Consider the following 23,273-nt stretch of genomic DNA (forward strand, 5'->3'; position numbering starts at 1 on the left):
GCTGGTGGAAGGGGCTATTAATTAAGAGCACAAGGGGCCGCTGCTTCAGCTGGTCGTGCGCGCTCTTGGCTACTCCAGTTCCCTTTGCGTTTTTGCGCTCCCCGCACCTCTTTCCGGAGAAAGAAGACTCGAAAGACTGCGGACCCCCTGAGCCGGCGTCGGGCGGGCAGAAGCGCTTCGAAGCAAGGCGCTGCGCGGGTGGGCGCACCTCTTCTTCCCGTTTGAAAGGGCGAGGGGCGCTCGCAGCTGCTCCCGGGGACCATGGCGTCCAACCTGGCTGAGGACCTGCTGTGCCCGATCTGCCACTCCGTCTTGCAGGAGCCCAACCTGCTGGGCTGCGGCCACAACGCCTGCCTGTTGTGCATCAACAGCTGCGTCCCCGTCGGGCAGGGCGCGGGGAGCTGCCCGGAGTGCCGCCGCCCCTTCGGGCCGCAGGAGCTGGCGTCCAACGTGGCCCAGAAAGCCCACCGTCTGGAGCTCGACGGCGAGCCGCTGCCGGCAGCCGCCCGCGACTTCTGCGAGGAGCACGAGGAGCCGCTGGAGCTCTTCTGTCGGCAGCATCGCGTCCCCATCTGCGTGATCTGCCGGGATCTGCCACGCCACCGGGACCACGAGTTCCTGCCGATCCAAAATGCTGTGAAGGACGCGCAGGTTAGTTGCAAGGCCTCTGCGTATTTTGCCGTCGAATACGCGCAGGTAGTCGACGCCAAGGCTTCTCTCTCTGTTCGGAGCCCGGGAAGCGGCTGTAGCAGTGGTGACACGCGGGTCGGGTTCAGACGTGCGGTCCAATCCCGTGCGTGCCTTCTCCACCCCCTCACAGAAGTCGGCTTCGCTTTGGTTAAATAGGGATTACTTCCCAGGTTGCTGGTGCTTCCTTGGAGATCACTTGTAGCCGAGTAAGATTGTCTTCCATGAACACGGTCTTAACAATGACTAAATAAAGAAATTCCTTCCAGTAGCACCTTAAGGACCAACTAAGTTAGTTCTTGGTATGAGCTTTCGTGTGCATGCACACTTCTTCAGATACGCTGAAACAGAAGTTGCCAGATCCTTCTATATAGTGAGAAGGTGGGGAGGGGTATTACTCAGAAGGGTGGTGGGAATGGGAGATTGGCAGATAGCTGAGATGAGCCTGTTGACAACTCTTAACGACTGCAATAGGTCTTACAGGAAAAGGCAAGGGGTGAGAAGGTGAAAAATGGCTTAGTCATGTATAATGAGATAAGAATCCAAGGTCTTTGTTCAGACCAGGTATCTGAAGAAGTGTGCATGCACACGAAAGCTCATACCAAGAACTAACTTAGTTGGTCTTTAAGGTGCTACTGGAAGGAATTTCTTTATTTTGACTATGGCAGACCAACACGGCTACCTATCTGTAACTTAACAATGACTGTGGAGGCCAATTCTGGATCCACACGTCCTTCCACAGTGGGGACCTTGGTTTCCTGGTGGGAGTTGATCACGGTGTGGAATTGCTAAGCGTGCCTTCCTCTTAGCACGCTTCTCCCTTGCTGAGTTCGAGCATCTTCATGACTTCATGACACCTTTGGTAAAGGCTGCTCTCCAACTGGAGCGCTCGCAGGACAGTGTTTTCCAGGTGTCAGTGTTTATCCTACATTTTTTAAGATTTGTCTTGCTATAGTCTTTAAACCTCTTTTGTTGACCACCAGCATTACGCTTTCCGTTTTTAAAATGAAGGCATTGCCCCAAGGGGGATTTTGCAACACCAAGGAAAACGTCACAAAAACCTTGTGCAAACTTTCCAGTTCTGCATACCTCTCTTATATCAGGACAAGAAGTTAAAAAATGGGAGAGGGGAAGGTTGGCTGATGGTAAAACCATCTGGTCAGAGGCTAATACTGGGGTGTGGGAAAATGCAATAGGATATGTTATTTTTATTTAAGTTTGTTTCTCGCCTGCCCTTCATCAACAAGGTGAATTTAAAAACTGGTTTTTGTGTATATGTTTAGGCTCTTTTAAATGTGGCATCCATTATGTCACACGCAGCACAGCACCTATTTGCGACTGGACCCTGACCTGCATAACTTTCTCAAAATTCCAGGTTTGCCCAGTGTCCCAGATGGACTAGCAACCCCTGCTGTAACATCTCTCACTTCTTTTCCCCATAGTCCAACACTCCTGTTAAACTAATTTACCCCTCCATTATACTCTTCTAGCCCTATATTTCTGGCCAACCTAGCAGTTCGAAAGCATGCCAAAAACTGCAAGTAGATAAATAGTTACGGCTCCAGCGGGAAGGTAAATGGCATTTCCGTGCGCTGCTCTGGTTTCACCAGAAGCGGCTTAGTCATGCTGGCCACATGACCCGGGGAAAAACTGTCTACGGACAATGCCGGCTCCCTCAGACTGTAAAGCGAGATGAGTGCCGTAACCCCAGAGTCATCTGCGACTGGACATAACTGTCAGGGGTCCTTTACCTTTTCGTTTTTGTTTAGTCGTTTAGTCGTGTCCGACTCTTCATGACCCCATGGACCAGAGCACGCCAGGCACTCCTGTCTTCCACTGCCTCCCACAGTTTGGTCAAACTCATGCTGGTAGCTTCGAGAACACTATCCAATCATCTCGTCCTCTGTCGTCCCCTTCTTCTTGTGCCCTCCATCTTTCCCAACATCAGGGTCTTTTCCAGGGAGTCTTCTCCTCTCATGAGGTGGCCACAGTATTGGAGCCTCAGATTCAGGATCTGTCCTTCCAGTGAGCACTTAGGGCTGATTTCCTTAAGAATGGATAGGTTTGATCTTCTTGCAGTCCATGGGACTCTCAAGAGTCTCCTCCAGCACCATAATTCAAAAGCATCAATTCTTCGTAGATCAGCCTTCTTTATGGTCCAGCTCTTACTTCCATACATCACTACTGGGAAGACCATAGCTTTAACTTTGTCGGCAAGGTGATGTCTCTGCTTTTTAAGATGCTGTCTAGGTTTGTCATTGCTTTTCTCCCAAGAAGCAGGCATCTTTAATTTCATGACTGCTGTCACCATCTGCACTGATCATGGAGCCCAAGAAAGTAAAATCTCTCACTGCCTCCATTTCTTCCCCTTCTATTTTCCAGGAGGTAATGGGCCCAGTGGCCATGATCTTCGTTTTTTTGATGTTGAGCTTCAAACCATATTTTGTGCTCTCTTCTTTCACCCTCATTAAAAGGTTCTTTAATTCCTCCTCACTTTCTGCCATCAAGGTTGTGTCATCTGCATATCTGAGGTTGTTGATATTTCTTCTGGAAATCTTAATTCCGGTTTGGGATTCATTCAGCCCAGCCTTCCACATGATGAATTCTGCATATAAGTTAAATAAGCAAAGATACAATATACAGTCTTGTCATAGTCATTTTTAGCCCTGTAATATACCTTTTTAGCCTGTATTATATTACTATTTTCATTTATATACCACTTGGTATTTTAAGAGATCTTAAAGCAATTTACAATATAAAAATGTGTGTGTGTGTACATGCACATACACACACACACACACACACACACACACAAATAAGTACACATTAACACCATATCACAAACGTATTTCTAGAGTTTCCTATAGCTACCTTTTCTCTTGCCCCACCCACCCACCCCCACCATGGCCCTCAACCCCCCATGGCAAGGATCCTGATGATTTTAATGGTTATATGATTTAGTGTATATTTTCAGTTACAGATGGGTAGCCGTGTTGGTCTGCCATAGTCAAAATAAAAAAATTCCTTCCTGTAGCACCTTAAAGACCAACTAAGTTAGTTCTTGGTATAAGCTTTCGTGTGCATGCACACTTCTTCAGATACACTGAAACAGAAGTTGCCAGATCCTTCTATATATAGAGAAGGTGGGGAGGGGTATTACTCAGAAGGGTGGTGGGAATCGGAGATTGGCAGATAGCTGAGATGAGCCTGATGAGCCTGTTGACGACTCTTAACGACTGTAGTAGGTCTTACAGGAAAAGGCAAGGGGTGAGAAGGTGAGAAGTGGCTTTTAGTCATATATAATGAGATAAGAATCCAATGTCTCTGTTCAGACCAGGTGTCTCCATTGTTTTAAGTTTGGTAATGAGTTGCAATTCAGCAGCTTCTCTTTCCAGTCTATTTCTGAAATTCCTTTGTAGTAAAACAGCTACTTTGAGATCTTGTATAGAATGTCCTGGGAGATTGAAGTGTTCTCCTACTGGTTTCTCTGTTTTGTGATTCTTGATGTCAGATTTATGTCCGTTTATTCTTTGGCGTAAGGTTTGGCCTGTTTGTCCAATATAGAGAGCTGAAGGACACTGTTGGCATTTGATGGCATACACAATGTTAGACGATGAGCAATTAAATAGTCCCGAGATGGTATGTGTGATGTTGTTGGGGCCAGTAATGGTGTTGTCCGGGTGTATGTGGCAGCAAAGTTGGCATCTGGGTTTATTGCAGGCTCTGGTGCCAGTGTCTGTGTTAAGTCTGGTTGTAGTATTATTGTGGGTTAGGAGTTGTTTAAGATTGGGTGGCTGTCTGTAGGCAATGAAAGGTCTTCCTCCCAGAGCTTGAGAAAGAGAACTGTCATTGTCCAGGAGAGGTTGTAGATCTCTGATGATGCGTTGAACTGTTTTAACTTGGGAGCTGTATGTGATGACTAGTGGTGTTCTGTTATTTTCTTTTTTGGGTCTGTCTTGCAGCAAGTTCTCTCTGGGTATCAGTCTGGCTCTGTTGATCTGTTGTCTAACTTCATCTGCTGGGTATTTTAGTTCTGAAAAGGTTTGCTGTAGATCTCTTAGGTGAGAGTCTCTGTCTGTAGAATTGGAACAGATGCGGCTGTAACGTAGTGCCTGGCTATATACAATGGACTGTTTGGTATGTTTGGGATGGTAGCTAGAGGCATGTAGCCGCTGATCTGAAGCTAGTAGCTACTATGGACGTGGAATCTCTGTATACCAACATCCCACACAACGATGGTTTACAAGCTATAAGGAACACCATTTCAGATAAAACCACAGCGGACCTTGCCACCAAACTCTGCCAATTTGTCCTTACCCACAACAACTTCAAATTCGGTGATGACCTGTTCCTTCAGATCAGCGGCACAGCAATGGGCACCCGCATGGCCCCACAGTATGCCAACATCTTCATGGCAGATTTAGAACAACATTTCCTAAACTCCTACCCACTCAAACCTCTCTTGTACCTGCGATACATTGACGATATTTTTATCATCTGGACACATGGTCAACAGACCCTGGACACCTTTCACCAGAAATTCAATGATTTTCACCCCACAATCAACCTTACAATGAATCAATCTATGCAAGAAATACATTTTTTGGACACTACTATAAAAATACAGGATGGACGCATAGACACCACCTTATACCGTAAACCAACTGACCGACAAACATATCTACATGCCTCTAGCTATCTCTATATATAGAAGGATCTGGCAACTTCTGTTTCAGTGTATCTGAAGAAGTGTGCATGCACACGAAAAGCTTATACCAAGAACTAACTTAGTTGGTCTTTAAGGTGCTACAGGAAGGAATTTTTTTATTTTGTATATTTTCAATATGTGTAACAAGTGTTGCCTCTCCTGTTTTGATAAACGAAAAATAGACATGTTTTATGCTCAATGTCTCTGGCTTTCTCTGCTACACAGTGGGAATTGGAAACATTTCTTACAGAACAGGAGAATTTCCTAAAGACCGCTGGTGACGCCGAATCTTTACAGCTAGAAGAAATGTCAGAGATGGAGGTAAATGATACACATCACACAGACCTGTACTTGGAGTAAGTAAAAGATTTCAGTTGTAGGAATGGGGCAAGATGGGTAGGCCAGTTCAAAGGTCTACTCCAAGATAGGTTCAAGGTTGAATTCCTTATGCCAGTTTCTATCTCTTGGCCTAAGGTTAAAATGTGTGAAAGTAGAGGAATGGTGGAGAATGATATTGGCCATCCTGAATTTGTTGCTGGAAAGGTAGGATAAAAATATAATAAACTAGCTGTCTTGTACCCAGCATTGCTCATAAATGCTAAGAACCAAACAAACAAAAATTGGTGCAGCTTTGAAATTGGTGGGTAAAGTTACTGCAGTCTTGAAAGGACCAGTCCACCATCTTGATTCAAAATTGGCATCCAGTTGTATCCAAACATAGACCAAAAAACCTGCTCTTTCAACTGGGGAATAATTGTGAAACATTTGCTTACAATATCTTTAGAGATACCCAAATACATCTATTAGATAACTGAAATACAAAACCAGCCCTGTATTTAAATAGCATTTGTTATCATTCTCTATTTACAGTATACCTCATGATATCATGAGGTATAAGTGCACCAGGCGAATAAGTTAGCAATACAGTGGTACCTCGGGTTAAGTACTTAATTTGTTCCGGAGGTCCGTTCTTAACCTGAAACTGTTCTTAACCTGAAGCACCACTTTAGCTAATGGGGCCTCCTGCAGCTGCCGCCACGCTGCCGGAGCACATTTTCTGTTCTCATCCTGAAGCAAAGTTCTTAACCTGAAGCACTATTTCTGGGTTAGCGGAGTCTGTAACCTGAGGCGTATGTAACCTGAAGCGTATGTAGCCAGAGGTACCACTATATTAGATAACTGAAATACAAAACCAGCCCTGTATTTAAATAGCATTTGTTATGATTCCCTATTTACAGTATACCTCATGATATAATAATAATAATAATAATAATAATAATAATAATAATAATAATAATAATTAATATAATATCTTTATTGTCATTGCCCCCTCTCGGGGACAATGAAATTACTTGGCTGCTTCATCCACCCAGGTAGGGCACTCCACACAAAATCAAAACAACTATAAAAACACTAATTAAAACAATACAGTAGAATACAGCAAGGAAGATTATCATACCATATCATGAGGTATAAGTTAGCAATAGTCTGAAAAGTGTTGGTTTCTTGAGACTCTAGAAGACAACAATACGTGACTAGCAGTCTGCTTCTGGCTGGTGGGTCTCCTGTTTGCAGGTCTGACTAAAATCAAGCAAAAAGGAAAGAGCTTCAGCCTTGGCTAAACCACCTCAACAGCTGCTTCCTCCATGAAAAACTTTTTGAGGGAGTGCCATGTTCCAAATGGCTATCTGAATCACCCCGCGGATCCGTATATGGCGTTGTAACAACTACCATCCTCAGTTGCCCCATCTGTGCTTGAGTGAGCCTGATCCTCAGTTGCAATAATAAAGCGTGTAGCAGCTGCAATTTAGAAGCTGAATATATTCAATGATTTCCATTGTACATTTTAAAAATGGATTTCGTAAATCGGAAGGTATTTGCTGCACGGCTGTTGTTGTTTTTCTCTTTAAGATTAAAAAAATCTCTCCTTGCTTCTTCGGTTTTTCTACCCCTTGCAGAATTGCACTAAAGACACCTTGAGCCACATTTCCAGAGAGTTTGAGGCTTTCCACCAGATCTTGCATGAGAAGGAAGAAAGGTATAAGAACAGAGTCCAGAAGATAAGCAAGAAGAACCTGAAGGATATGAGGAATGCCGTAAGACATCTGAAAGACGAAGCATCTTCGTATACAAAGATGATTGCCAGGATTAAAGCAGCATTAGAAACCACAGACCATGTGGCCTTCCTGAAGGTAAGAGCAGGTTTTTATGAATGGTTTACCTTAAAAGACTGGATGAGATTTTCAGAGCCAGGGAAGAGCATGGAATCCATGGAGTTCCACAAGTAGGTTATGTGGATTCTTTGGGCATGAGCTGACATGGGGAAAGTGGGTGAGGGGAACATACCGTATTTACTCGAGTCTAACGCACCATCAAATCTAATGCACACCTCAATTTTCAAAACCTTGAAACAAAACCAAAAAAAAGCATTTTACGGCAAATGTAAATGCTCCATCGAATCTAATGCACACCTTAATTTTCACAACGTAGTTGGGCCCAAAAAAGGTGAGCATTAGATTCGAGTGAATACGGTAGTTTGGCCAGATAATGATAGCTAGCTTTAAGCAATACGGCTAGACTAGATCTGATTTAATATGGCTGCCAATTTGCTTTCCTCATCACTCTTAACCATGGGTAGGCAAAGTAAGGCCCGGGGGCCGGATGCAGCCCAATCGCCTTCTAAATCCGACCCGCGGACAGTCCGGGAATCAGTGTGTTTTTCCATGAGTAGAATGTGTGCTTTTATTTAAAATGCATCTCTGGATTATTTGTGGGGCATAGGAATTCACACGCACACACACACACACACACACACACACACACACACCAAAATAGTTTGCCCCACACACACACCCAAGGTCTGAGGGACAGTGGACTGGCCCCCTGCTGAAAAAGTTTGCTGACCCCTGCTCTTAATTCACATATTCGGTTGTTATCAAGCCCTAAGGCTGGGCTTTCCAAACTTTTCATGTTGGTGACACACTTTTTTTACATGTGACAAAGTAATTCAGTTTTACTGGCAAATTGGAGGTTAAACTAACCCCTTTCCAGCCCTGGGAGGAGTATGGGGAGCGTTCGAGCCACACACCTACACATTGCAACTGACACACTAACGTGTCGTGACACACAGTTTGGAAAGCTCTGCTCTAAGGTTGCCTTTCTTTATATGTGCACAATATATAGAATTGTAGCGTTGGAAGGGACTGTGAGGATCATCTAGTCCAGGGGTCAGCAAAACTTGTCCACTGTCCCTCAGACCTTGTGGGGGGCTGGACTATATTTTTTTGGGGGGTGAACGAATTCCTATGCCCTACAAATACCCAGAGATGCATTTTAAATAAAAGGACACATTCTACTCATGTAGAAACATGCTGATTCCCAGACTGTCCACGGGCCGGATTTAGAAGGAGTACAGTGGTACCTCAGGTTAAGTACTTAATTCATTCCGGAGGTCCGTTCTTAACCTGAAACTGTTCTTAACCTGAAGCACCGCTTTAGCTAATGGGGCCTCCCGCTGTCACGATTTCTGTTCTCATCCTGAAGCAAAGTTCTTAACCTGAGGTACTATTTCTGGGTTAGCGGAGCTGTAACCTGAAGCGTCTATAACCTGAAGCGTATGTAACCCGAGGTACCACTGTACAATGAAGGCGCCTCCATCACTGATTTCTTAATACGTGGCACCTGTAACAAGGCCAGTTCCATCTGCCTCGGGCAGCCTAGCCAATGACTAAGGATGATGGGAGTTGTAGTCCAACAGTGTTTGAGGATACCGGTCTTCTCTTTTACTATGTATGAGCAATAAGCTTTCTTACAGGCAATCACAAGACTTTGTTTATGCCTGTATCATTTTACACTTGCTTGTATTTTTCTTTTGTGTATAGTTGCCCCTTGGGTGTTTCTTTGTAGGCACTTGATAAAGGATCCTAATTATTACTATAGTCTTGCTTATTTTGTTTGTGCAAATACCGCTCAACATATAAAGTACTGGAGCGGTGAACACTTCAGGACCCGAAAGCATATGTATGTGTCAGGGAACTGACATCGGAGCTAGAGGCGGAGGGAAGGCTCTCAAATGATGCTGGAGAAGGGCCCAGCAGGGAGAAAGGCAGCTCCGCAGATGGGGAAGCAAATCAGCGCAACACCAGGGATATAGAGGGGCTGATGGGGGAATCGGCGAGAGGGCTCCAGGACTCTTCACCGGACACCAGCGGGGAGAACACGGGTCCTCTGCTACCCACACCCACCCTGCGCAGAAGACTTCCGCACAGAGAGAGTAGGAGGAGACTGGGTGTCAAACAACTTTTATGTTGGAAAAGATTTAAGAAACGCCCACTGACGGATTCTGCTAGTGACTGAGGCAGCCACAAAGTGAAGGGCTGTCCAGACTGAAAGGTTTAGCAAGGCAACAAAGCCTGGAGAGGTGGCAACTTACGCACGAGCAACCCATACACATTGCAGTATGTAATCAAATACAGAAAAACAGTAGAAGTATCTTTAGGAATGTGGAGAAATTGACTTTGATTGGGCCTGGCTGGACTTGCATCCGTGAGCTCTGATGTTGTGAGGGGAGCGCTGTTAATTCTTCCATGTTTTGAGGGGGCGGTGAAGAGAGGAAGAGCTCACTGACTACATCTCAATTGTTCTCTTTCATGCAGGGCTTCAAGCAACTGATGTACGAGTAAGTTCATGAATTCATATTTCACCCCTGTGCCATAACGTCTTCAGAAAATATCTCTTCCCACGAGACCCTTGGTTTGAACCCCTTTAGTCCCTTACCCAAAGAAGCCAGATTTAGACCACCAGCCTTCCCATTCGGCCCCTCACAAACCACGTCTGCCTGCCCCACACCTGACATCAAATAATAATATATATAATATTTGTTAATTTATATACCCCGCCCATCTGGCTGGGTCTCCCCAGCAACACTTGGGCGGCCTACAACATATAAAGCCCAACAAAACGTCAAGCCATTAGAAAACAATATATCCTATACCAAACCGACAAATCAATAAAAAAACAGTAATCGCAATAATAAGAAACAGTTTACAGTTAATACCCAAATTAAAGTGACCGCCAACTCCAACTAAACATTGTAACCAACACCAACCCAACAAAAATGAAATGGAGGAATCAAAATTAGACCCGTTTAAAATATTTTAGCCAGTTGCCCCAACCCAAGAGTTGTTCCAGCAATGTCCTAGTAGCCTCCCAGGAGCCTCTTTTAGCTATTCAGTGTGGGTGTGGGCCCTGCCCCCTAGGCCAGGTGGAAATGGGCCTTGCAGCAGAGAGCAGGTCTTCCCTCCATCGCTTGCGGCAGCAGCAATCGAACGTGACATCCAGCAAGGGGCAGCAAGAGACAAGGCTAGATCCTATGGCTGTTAAGCAGGATTTGAACTCGCTGCTCGTTCTCTGAAGTGCAAGGAGTTAATCCTGAGGACCAAGTTTGACAGGTGGGCAGGACTACTCACCTGCTAATCACATGGTTAATTACCTGACTTCCGATGGATGACAGGTGGGTGGTCTCACCTTTCCGTTAGAGTTGGCCTGCAGGATTTGTGGGAAGACAAAGATTTGGCCCTCCAGCCGAAAAGGTTCTTTTCCCCATCGCTGCTCTGGACAGATGTATGATAAAACTCCAGGTTTCCTAGAAAATAATGTTGACAAGTGCACCTTTTGTGTGCATTTTCTCCTTGACTAGATTGTGCCTTTGGATTCCCACCCCACCCCCAGCAATGTCCCATTAATACTTTTTGTCTGAAAAGCACCAGCTAAGGTGCAAATTGCCCTTCTTTATTGAAAGTTGAAACTCTTCATAATTTCCACTCCCTCCATTTTTGGAGAGAGCCGGTAACATGTGTTTTATTATACTAAATGAATAATGTGATGATTTAATTACTATTAGATCTTTATCACACCCTTCCCCTGCCCCTTTATTGTGGCCTTCCTCCCAAATATTCTCAGGGTAGAAGAAATCTGCCCCCCAAAAAATAATGAGGGGGACAGACCTGTAACAGAGCTGTTCAACAGTGGAACAGTCTCCCTCAGGAGATTGTGGACTCTCCTTCCTTGGAGGTTTTTAAGCAGAGGCGGGATGGCCATCTTGTCAGGGTCCCTTCTAGCTCCACAATTCTATGATTCTACCTTACCAGGGAGGGCTTTTAGTAAGCATGGGGCCACTACTAAGAAGGCCCTGTTGTGGGTTTGTGCCAGCTGGGCAGCACCACCACCAGCAAGGAAGCCAATTGACCCTTCTTTAACCATGTTTTGTTTAGCCAACCCGCCAAACTATATCAAGTCAGGGAAACAAAACAATCAGGCAAGGTGTGCCTCCGTGAGCAAAATACTCAAGCTGATGTCATTTGGGGGCTACTTTGGCTTCTTACTGAAAGGCCTGCAATGTTTTGACCCTTCCTGATGCGGGTGCCGCTGTGGGTTAAACCACAGAGCCTAGGACTCGCCGATCAGAAGGTCGGCGGTTCAAATCCCCACGGGGTGAGCTCCTGTTGCTCGGTCCCTGCTCCTGCCAACCTAGCAGTTTGAAAGCACGCCAGTGCAAGTAGATAAATAGGTACCGCTCCGGTGGGAAGGTAAATGGCGTTTCCGTGTGCTGCTCTGGTTCGCCAGAAGTGGCTTAGTCATGCTGGCCACATGACCCGGAAGTTGTACGCCGGCTCCCTCGGCCAATAAAGCGAGATGAGCGCCGCAACCCCAGAGTCGACCAGGACTGGACCTAATGGTCAGGGGTCCCTTTACCTTTACCTTACTGGTGCAGGAATTTATAGGTTGGGGGGGTGCCTCCAGCAGATATCATGCACATGCAGTCCACTACCAAAAACAGCACAATCATTTTTCTGACTTTTGTGATTTGTCCCCGCAAAACACTTCATCACAGTTTCTTCCTATCTATTCAAAGGGCCTTTGCTGCACGATACCAAATGTATCACTGATAAATGTATCTGTGTACTGGCTCACTTGCAAAACTTCAGAAATTCATATAGACATGTGAGCTCAGCTATTCAGCAGCCCCTCTGCCTGATACCTGAGTGCCAGACAGGTAGCCATTCCAGAAATAACAAACCCAGATGAAGACAAAAGGGTGTGATTAACTTGGCTGGGAAACAGGGAAATGTAAATATCTTTTTTGTTACACTTGATGGGTGTTTGGTGGAGGGCAAGGAGAGCCATGGGGCAGGGTCCAGGATGCCCAGATTACTGCCACCAGACCTCCCCTTTCATGATGTAACCATGATGTATGAGTGATGTAGTTTGGGGGAGTGTAACATAGGGATTAGCGGCTAATAAAAGTTTGGGTTCTCTTTTGTTCGGGGCTTCCATCTTGTTCCACCTTGTGGCAGGTGGGAGTCCTGTCATGACAGTCTTCAATAAAGACCAAGCCTACTGGCTGCTGTTTTGCTCTGGTATTCCTGACTAGTGTCCTTGTTTTTTTGCCCAAGGGAGCCCTCAGATTTCTCCGTTAACACTTCCCAGTAGGCAGCCCAAGGCGCTTAGTGGCAAGCGGGGTGTGATCCATGGGGAAAGCCCTCTCTGGCAATCTGGTATACACAGCTGTGTTCTCCTCCCTCAGAACTGCGGTGGGCGAGGACGAAGGAGACAGTGGCGAAGAAGAGGCTGGCCTCGAGGAAGAAAGCGATGAAAGCGAGAACAATGGCACGGAAGATAATTCTGGTGGCATTGTCATGTCAGCGGCTGTAGCCCTTGAGAAATTTGAGGCCTCGCTGGATTTTGATGTGTGGAAGAAAATTTTGCAATCTATTGGGCTCAGGGACTGATACCCCAACCCCAACCTTTTATACATAGATGGTCTTGATGCGGTTATCTGCTTGGCTGCGAGTGATGGCCTGTAATTGAACTATAGTACTGACAGTGCTCTGATTTTATTATTATTATTCTCTCACCACCCACCCCTTCTCTTTTCCCCATCCCCCTTAATTCCACTAGTGGAACCACTACAGTTTTAATGGAGGGTAATATTTTTGGACGGGCTTTAGAACAACAATATGAGGGAACTGGTAGCTTCTTTTGAGGCAGCTCTGAGGAAGCTATGCTTGCTGTTTTTAAAACACACACCATATTAGCCTTTGCTGGAATGGTGCCTTTCGGGTGTTTTGGACTACAAATCCCACCAGCCCTAGCCAGCATGTGTTGCCTGGGGCTGATGGGAGTTGTAGTCCAAAACATCCTTTTTCCCCTGAGCAGCAGTGGGGGTGGCCAGGGGGCGGACCATTGGCAGCTGTGTGAGGAAAGTTGTGGTCTTGCCCAGGACCCCAGAAGTGGAAGCTGGCACTGCCAGCAGGTATTATTTTCATTCTTTCTTGGCAATCCCAAGCATGGGCATTAGATGGCATACACTTTGGCAGATGTGGAGAACCTTTTGCCCTCCAGATGTTGCTCAGCTACAAATCCCAGCAGCCCCCTGCTAATATGATTGGCAGCTAGGGATGGTGTGAATTATAGTTCAGAAACCCAAGGTGCCAAATGTTCCCCATTCCTGCTCTATAGTATTTTGTAAAGTTAGTTTCATTTTTTTAAAAAGATTGCAAAATCTGCATGAAACATTCCGATTTGCAGAATATCACGTTCCTATGACTCGGCCCTCTGAAATGACCTGTATCCTGTGTTGATTTGTCTTGTTTCTGCCTAATTACTGAATACTTTTTAAAATTGTGATTTATTGAAATGTTGCATTGTTCGCCGATGACGTTGGAAGGAACAGAATATAAATAAAGATTTCTCCACACACACACACACACACACACACACACACACACACCTCTTCTCACAAGAAGATCCCAGGATCAGCTTATAGCACAGAAGCACAACACAATTTGAATAATAGACAACAACTTGCCCCTCCCTAACCCCAAAACGATAATTCCATGCTGGAAGGAGGACGCTGATATTGTCAAAGAGCAGAGCCAAGTGGTGTGTCTTCAGCAATGAAACAGAAGCTGTGAGCTGTACTTCTCTGGTTGTGCAAAAAAGGGTCCTTGTAATTTCTGCCTGGCTTCTACATTTTTTTGTCCTCATTGGTCCATTTGACCTTAACAACCTTCAAAGCAAATGGTCCTGTCTTTCCCCCTTTATTTCCTTTTTGGCAACTGCCATGGCCAATTTTGGAAAAACCAAAGAAAAACCAAGTGAACTGAACCTTTCCAAAAGGGATATTTTAAAGCCTGTATCTTTGTTAACCCAAAGATTGCATGATCCTTTTGTAAGGAAACCATGCATTTTAATTTTTAAGTCATTTGGAACCTATTTTCTTTGTTTTACTTCCAGCAGATGGAGCCTTGTTTGCTGTAATTTCTGGAGACTCTGAGTAAAATATTAACTTATATGCCAAACTAAGTGTCTGTGATTTATTCTAGCCTAAGTCTTTTGCCAGGAAGTTTTGTTTCATAGCTCCCTGATAAACGTGCATGGGGAAGACATTTTTACTTCAGCAGGCATTCTGATGTAATGATTAATTTTAACAGATGTTATAGCTCATGTATCTTTTTTATATAACCTTATATTACTGCACTATTAACCCTCAGCTGATTGAAACGTAATGAAGGAGAAGGAATAGCATTGCAGAACCTCAGCTGGCATTAGCTAGTTTCTCTGCAATATGAGTGAGCGAATGATGTCAATTTGGAGAAAAGCCCCAGTGTGTAAATCGCCTTAGTAACAGGCAAGGCTCAAACCGACTTCATGTGAATGACTCACCTCTCGTTTGTTAGGCAAGAGCAACAACATTTCTGCACCTCCTGATAATCATGTGACTTGTGGCCTAAAAGTGTCAGGGTGGCAGACTTCTTGCATCAGATAGCTTCTTGCATTGTAGATCTTGAGAAATGGAAATGTTATGACGCAGCTCAATAAGAAGCCAGGAATAGAAAGTTGTTTTGGATCTTCTCCTTCACAGCGGGCAGACTAGATTCCGTTCATCTGGAATTCTGTGCTAAAATCTAAATTTACAGTAAGGTAAAGGGACCCCAGACCCTCAGGTCCATTCGTGACCGACTCTGGGGTTGCAGCGCTCATCTTGCTTTATTGGCCGAGGGAGCTGGCGTACAGCTTCCGGGTCATGTGGCCAGCATGACTAAGCCGCTTCTGGCAAACCAGAGCAGCGCACAGAAACGCTGTTTACCTTCCCACCGGAGTGGTACCTATTTATCTACTTGCACTTTGATGTGCTTTCAAACTTGAATTCCCCCCACAAAATACTGAGAGTCACAGCAATTTTTAGCAGCATTTGCATTCTTTTTCTCCTGCTTTCAAGGCAGGAGCTTATAGCTGCCATATAAATCTAATAAATAAAAATACATCTTCAGGGATGCTGTACTTTCTGATGAGAACCCAGCAGAACCTCAGAACCAGCCAGATGCACTTAGCAGGTCTGCAAAATCTATTGCTGGTCCTCCAGTGTCAGGAAGTCAGCCCATGTTTCTTCATTGCCTTGACAACGAAGACAATGAGTAATAACATGACCACACATCTAAATCTCAAGTCAGCTGTAGGTTTCCTTGGGTTTCACGTTCGTGTCAGCTGTTTTGCAGAATACATTTCTGAGTAAGTACAAATGGGAGTTTTCAGAAAGGAAGTTGTGGTTTCTGTCAACCCCTGGCTCCTTGCTCCCCATCTGATGCCCTTTTCTTGTCAGCACAGAATCAAATGTGGAAATGAAGGAGAACTATATGAAAACAATGTACAGGTGGTGTTTGACTTCTAGTAAATTGGCTAAGACGTATAAAGCTGAATCAGATATGTGCTGGAAATGTAAGGAAAAATGGGAGGTACCATTAACATACAGTGGTACCTCGGGTTACAGATGCTTCAGGTTACAGACTCCGCTAACCCAGAAATAGTACCTCAGGTTAAGAACTTTACCTCAGGATGAGAACAGAAATTGTGCGGCAGCAGCAGGAGGCCCCATTAGCTAAAGTGGTACCTCAGGTTAAGAACAGTTTCAGAAAATTTTTTATTGCTTTTTTTCCAGATAAAGATATACAGTCAATTACACAAAGAAACATCAACAACAAAGAAAAGAAAGAAGAAAAAACAGATCATTTCAAGGCTTATTTCAGTTTTCTTTCGGACTTCCCCACATCTCCCTCACAATGCATTCCTGACAATAAAAATATCAGCAAATTAACACATGAACCTTGTTTCATGTGTTTCTTTTATAATTTCAAAAACTTACGTTTTAGTTTAAATTACTTGTTGTCAATTTACTCTAAAAAAACAAATATAATATCATTTTAAACATTTAAACATTGGTCCTTTCATTAATTATTATTTAATTTCATATGTCATCCACTCTCATTGCTGGAGCTAATCTTTCCAAATCGTGCGAGTTCTTATAATTCATATAATTTGTAAAAGGTTAAGAACAGTTTCAGGTTAAGAACGGACCTCCAGAATGAATTAAGTTCTTAACCTGAGGTACCACTGTACATCTTTTTAACACTACAGCCCATGGATGCTTCCAGAATTTTCTCTCCCCTCAGAAACAGTTTCTAAAGATTGCCTTAAACTTCCCACTGCAAGTGGGGGGTACCGTATTTTTCTCTCTATAAGACGCACCAGACCACAAGACGCACCCAGTTTTTGGAGGAGGAAAACAGGAAAAAAAATATTCTGAATCTCAGATGCCAGAACAGCAAGAGGGATCCCTGCGCAGTGTAAGCAGCAATCCCTCTTGCTGTTCTGGCTTCTGGGACAGCTGCGCAGCCTGCATTCGCTCCATAAGACGCACACACATTTCCCCTTACTTTTTAGGAGGGAAAAAGTGAGTCTTATAGAGCAAAAAATACTGTAGTTCAGTCGGTAGAGCATGAGATTCTTAATCTTAAGGCTGTGGGTTTGAGCCCCACGTTGGGCAAAAGATGCCTGCATTGCAGTGGAACGCAGGTGGCACTGTGGTCTAAACCACTGAGCCTCTTGGGCTTGCCGATCAGAAGGTCGGCAGTTCGAATCCCTAGTGACGGGGTCAGCTTCCATCGCTCTGTCCCAGCTTCTGCCAGCCTAGCGGTTCGAAAGCATGCCAGCGCAAGTAGATAAATAGGTACTGCTGCAGTGGGAAGGTAAATGGCATTTCCATGCGGTCTGGTTTCCATCACAGTGTCCCATCACGCCAGGTTTAGTCTAAGGTTACCAGATTTTTTTCCAAAGAATCTGGGGACACATTACCATATATATAAGAGATAAATTGTTTGTTTTTAAGTTGTTGTTTTTTTATTTGAGAAGTAATATCCTCTCTTTTGTGGTCTCCTCTGTCACGTGGCCTTCCTCTGGGCCCCAACCTACTCTCTTGGAGTGCTAGCCACCGTGGAGTAGGCTCAGGTCAGGCCTGGGCTCGGCCACATGTCCTTGCCCTCCCGGTACTCTCCTATCTCTCATCCTCAGTGACGCAGCAAGGTTGGGGCTCCCCTCTTTTTTCTCCTTCCTCTTTCTCTCTCTTCCTTCTCCTCTCCTTCTTCTCCCTGCATCAGGATGAGAACAAAAATTGTGCTCTGGCAGCATGGCAGCAGTGGGAGGCCCCATTAGCTAAAGTGGTACCTCAGGTTCAGAACAGTTTCAGGTTCAGAACGGACCTCCTGAACGAATTAAGTTCTTAACCCGAGGTACCACTGTATGTGGTAGACATGTCAGATAGTGAAAGCTTTTTGGGAGATGATTTATAATGAGCTGGAAAATGTTGAAGGTATCGTTTAGAAGAAGACCAGAATCCTTTTTTCTAGGAATAAAGGGAAAAGGTAAAAGAAGGCGAAAGACCGGGGAAGCCGGTGTTTGACCACAGACAGCTTTCCGGGTCATGTGGCCAGCATGACTAAACTGCTTCTGGTGCAACAAAACGCCATGATAGAAGCCAGAGCATACAGAAATGCTGTTTACCTTCCTGCTGGAGTGGTACCTATTTATCTACTTCCACTGGCGTGCTTTTGAACTGCTAGGTTGGCAGGAGCTGGGACAGAGCAATGGGAGCTCACTCCATTGTGGGGTTTCGAATCACTGATCTTCTGATCAGCACACCCAAGAGGCTCAGTGGTTTAGACCACAGCGCCACTTGTGTCCTTAGGAATAATAGGTCAAGCTGTACCCAAGGATCAGAAAAAACTACCGTATCTATGTATTCAGCAATGGCTGCCAGGATGATTTATGGGCAGAAGAAACAGTTCCAACCAAGAAGGTCAGGCAGATAAAGCTGATGGAGTATGTGGAGATGTCCAAACTTACGGGAAGAATAAGAAACCAGGAAGAATTTTTTTTAAATAAAGACTGGGGAAAATTTATTGGATATATAAAAAGTTATTGTAAACAGCTTAAAACTTTAGCAGAGCTAATGTAAAACGAGCTGTAAAGAACAATTAAATAAATTTTAGAAGAAATATACAAGGAATTTTTGTGGATATGCAGAAGTAGAGAACCACAGATTGCGGGGAGGGGGAGTCAATTCGATGTTATTTACAGTTTTGTTAATTGGGATGTATTGATGTAAAATGAAAAATGTAAGGAAATAGGAAATAAGTGTAATAAATACTGTAATACCATTTACCATTTCAACAAGTTTGCTTATTTAATAAAGCTGAACATTCGTGACTAATTCAAACTCATTTAAAAGTGTGTGTGTGTGGTTTTTTTATTACTGATTTGTTTCAGACTAAATAAACATTGCACTTGATTAAAAATGAAAGTAAACACTGTGGTTAGCAAGTGCAAGGTTGCCTCTTGTTTCATCTGTGGAAAGAGGAAGCTAAGAAAGATGAGTCCATCTCCTTTTCCATGAAATCGGGGGCGCAGAAACTATGAGTAACTGTGGCATTCAGCTGCTGCAAAGGGTGATTTCATGAGGAGGTCCTTCTTTCCACTATTGCGGACGTGGGAATCTCCCTTAGTCTAAGGGCCACATTCCCTTCTTGACAAGCTTTCAGGGGCCACATGTCAATAGTGGGCAACAGATGCGACTCTTACTTTTATACAGTAGATAGATAGGTAGATGATAGATAGATAGATGATAGATAGATAGATAGATAGATAGATATAGATAGATAGATAGATAGATAGATAGATTTTGTTTAGTCGTTTAGTCGTGTCCGACTCTTCATGACCCCATGGACCAGAGCACGCCAGGCACTCCTGTCTTCCACTGCCTCCCGCAGTTTGGTCAAACTCATGCAGGTAGCTTCCAGAACACTGTCCAACCATCTCATCCTCTGCCGTCCCCTTCTCCTTGTGCCCTCCATCTTTCCCAACATCAGGGTCTTTTCCAGGGAGTCTTCTCTTCTCATGAGGTGGCCAAAGTACTGGAGCCTTCCCTGTAACCTCACTTCTTGCAGGGAGGGAACCACCAGAAGGCCCTCAAAGCTGGACGATGGGGGTGGAGACGCTCCTTCAGATATATTGGGCAGAGGCCATTTAGGACTTTAAAGGTCAGCACCAACACTTTGAATTGCGCTCAGAAACGCACTGGGAGCCAATGTAGGTCTTTCAGGACCGGTGTTATATGGTCTCGGTGGCTGTTCCCAGTCACCAGTCTAGCTGCCGCATTCTGGATTATTTGTAGTTTCCAAGTCACCTTCAAAGGTAGCTTATTGATGGTCAGGGCTGGAGGCCATGATGGAAGTCAATGAACATGGCCAAGGCCATAGACTAGTTTCTACCAACTCTCATTCACCCCTCTTGTGTTCTTCATCCAGGCAAGGAAGGGTTCCAGCCATGCAAATCCACTCTAGGAGGTTGTGAGGGAGCCCTTTGGCAAGGGATCTGGAGCCAACCCATTATCATAGACTCATAGACTTGTAGGGATCCCGGGGGTCATCTAGCCCAACCCCTGCAATACAGGAATCTCAGCTAAAGCATGAATGGCAGGTGACCATTGATTTCAAACACAATATATGGAATTGATGAACCAAGAGATAGAGTGGAAAATAAAGCAAATGAGACAAAAGTCATTTGAGTCGGCAGACAAATGTGGCAAGCTTTTGGCATGGCAACTTAAGAAAAGACAGAAATTAAATACAGTTACAAGTTTAGAAGTGGATGGAAGGACTATATCTAAACCAAATGAAATAAGAAACTGTTTCGTGAGTTATTTTAAAAAACTCTATTCTCAAGGAGTACAAAATGAAGAAGATATAGATAAATTCCTTAACAAATATGGATTACAAAAAATCTCCCCTCAAAGTAAGGTGGACTTAAACCAGAGAATATCAGAACAAGAGATAGAGGGTGCCATTCAGGACATGCAATTGGGCAAATCTCCAGGACCAGATGGCTTGACTTCCAGATATTACAAATCGCTAAAGGAATGGCTGATTCAACCGTTAAAGGACGTCTGTAATGAGATCTTAGAGGGAAAAAAGGCACCCGAATCGTGGAAGGAAGCATATATTTCACTCATACCAAAGACAGAGACTGAAAAGACTCAATTGAAGAACTACCGCCCAATCTCGTTACTCAATGTGGATTACAAAATTTTTGCAGACATTTTAGCAAAAAGATTTAAAAGAGTATTGATGGAAAAGATCCACAGAGACCAAGCAGGCTTTCTCCCAAAGAGACACCTCTCAGACAATGTTAGGATTATAATAGACATTTTGGAAAAGTTAGAGGTGAATATAAACACCAAAGCAGTTTTGATATTTGTGGACGCGGAGAAAGCCTTTGACAACATTTCTTGGAGTTTTATGAAAAAGAATCTTCATGGGATGGGGGTAGGACAAGGTTTTGAGAATGGTGTGGGTGCAATATACTCTGAACAAAAAGCTAAGTTGATTGTAAATAATGTGATAACGGAGGAACTTAAGATAGAAAAAGGAACACGACAGGGATGCCCAATTTCCCCATTGCTTTTTATTTCTGTCCTGGAGGTTTTGCTGAATATGATTAGAAATGACCAGCAGGTTAAAGGGGTACAGGTTGGAGCAAAACATTACAAGTTAAGGGCTTTCGCAGATGATTTAGTCCTGACTTTACAAGAGCCATACACTAGTACGAAAAAGGCGTTGGAGATAATCCAACAATTTGGCCAGGTAGCCGGATTTAAGTTGAATAAACAAAAAACTAAAGTCCTAGGGAAAAATTTGACAGATATAGAAAAGAATAAGTTTCAAGAAGAGACGGGTTTGACGGTGACTAAGAAGGTGAAATACCTAGGGGTTAACCTAACATCTAAAAATTTGAATTTGTATAAGGACAACTATGAAAAATGTTGGACAGAAATCAAAAAAGATCTAGAAATATGGTCAAACTTGAGATTATCAATGTTAGGCCGAATTGCAGTAATTAAGATGAATGTATTGCCTAGAATGTTATTTTTGTTTCAAACTTTGCAAATACTTGACAAGATGGACTGTTTCAAGAGGTGGCAGAAAGATATCGCGAAATTTGTCTGGCAGGGCAAAAAGCCCAGGATAAAATATAAAATATTAACAGATGCAAAAGAAAGAGGGGGATTTGCCCTGCCGGACTTAAAATTGTATTATGAAGCAGCAGCATTCTGCTGGTTGAAAGAGTGGATGCTCCTCGAGAATACAGATATCTTGGACTTAGAAGGTTTTAATAATGCATTTGGTTGGCATGCATATTTATGGTATGATAAAATTAAAGTGCATAGTGCCTTTAAAAATCACATTGTAAGGAAAGCGCTGTTCAATGTTTGGATGAGATATAAAGACTTGCTGGAAAATAAAACCCCTAGATGGTTGTCACCTTTAGAGGCGAAGGCCCACAAGAAACTCAATATGGAGGTCGGATGGCCAAAGTATTGTGAGATTCTAGAACAAGATGGAGAGAGACTGAAACTAAAGAGCCATGAAAACCTAAAACCCAAAGTACAAGATTGGCTCCACTATTACCAAATAACGGAGGTTTTTAAACAAGACAGGAAAATTGGCTTCCAGGTGGAAAAATCAAAACTTGAGACAGAATTGTTAGAACCCAATACTAAGAATCTGTCAAGAATGTATAACTTGCTGTTAAAATGGAATACACAAGATGAAGTAGTTAAATCAGCCATGATTAAATGGGCACAGGACATTGGTCATAATATAATGTCAGCTGACTGGGAAAGGTTGTGGAACACCGGAATTAAATTTACGGCATGTAGTGCCTTAAAGGAAAATGTAATGAAAATGGTTTACAGGTGGTACATGACCCCAGTCAAGCTGGCAAAAATTTATCATTTGCCCGACAATAAATGTTGGAAATGTAAAGAAACTGAAGGTACTTTTTATCATCTTTGGTGGACGTGCCCGAAGATTAAGGTCTTTTGGGAGATGATATACAATGAAATGAAAAAGGTATTTAAATATACCTTTCTTAAGAAACCAGAGGCCTTTCTCTTGGGCATTGTCGGCCAATTGGTGCAAAAAAAAGATAGAACTTTCTTTATGTATGCAACAACAGCAGCAAGAATATTGATAGCAAAGTATTGGAAGACACAAGATCTACCCACCGTGGAAGAATGGCAGATGAAAGTGATTGACTACATGACTTTGGCGGAAATGACGAGCAGAATTCGAGACCAGGGGAAGGAGACTGCGGAAGAAGATTGGAAGAAATTCAAGATTTATCTTAAGGACCATTATAAACTTGAGGAAGTTTAGAATGTCGAGATTCGACAGAGATAAAGGGTTGCAGTAATATAAGATTAGAATAAGAAAGGACTATAATAAATTAGAGTTGGAAAAATATGTATAAGTTGCTGTAAAATTTGGACATGAGGATGCAGAAAGGGGAGGTATGGGGAAGTCCGAGGAAAGAAGTCTACGAAATGACACTATGAAACCACACTTCTTTGTTTGTTTGTTTGTTTTTTTTTGTGCTTGTTTGTTATAAAAACTTTTGTAAAACTAATAAAAAATATTATAAAAAA

At 43.6% G+C, this 23,273-nt stretch overlaps 1 protein-coding gene across 1 annotated transcript; it reads left to right on the forward strand.

The window, feature by feature from the left end:
* Positions 1–261: 261 nt before the first annotated feature.
* On the forward strand, positions 262–14,757 carry LOC309526181 (nuclear factor 7, brain-like; the record flags this gene model as incomplete). The annotated part of the gene is made up of 5 exons (XM_082212096.1): positions 262–651; positions 5,621–5,716; positions 7,354–7,587; positions 10,051–10,073; positions 12,981–14,757. The coding sequence occupies 5 exons, from the start codon at positions 262–264 to the stop codon at positions 13,183–13,185; spliced, it is 948 nt and encodes a 315-aa protein (XP_082068222.1). The 3' UTR covers positions 13,186–14,757.
* Positions 14,758–23,273: the final 8,516 nt, after the last annotated feature.

Source organism: Podarcis vaucheri (genome assembly GCF_965113315.1).
Source record: "Podarcis vaucheri genome assembly, chromosome: 2".
Taxonomy (NCBI): Eukaryota; Metazoa; Chordata; class Lepidosauria; order Squamata; family Lacertidae; genus Podarcis; species Podarcis vaucheri.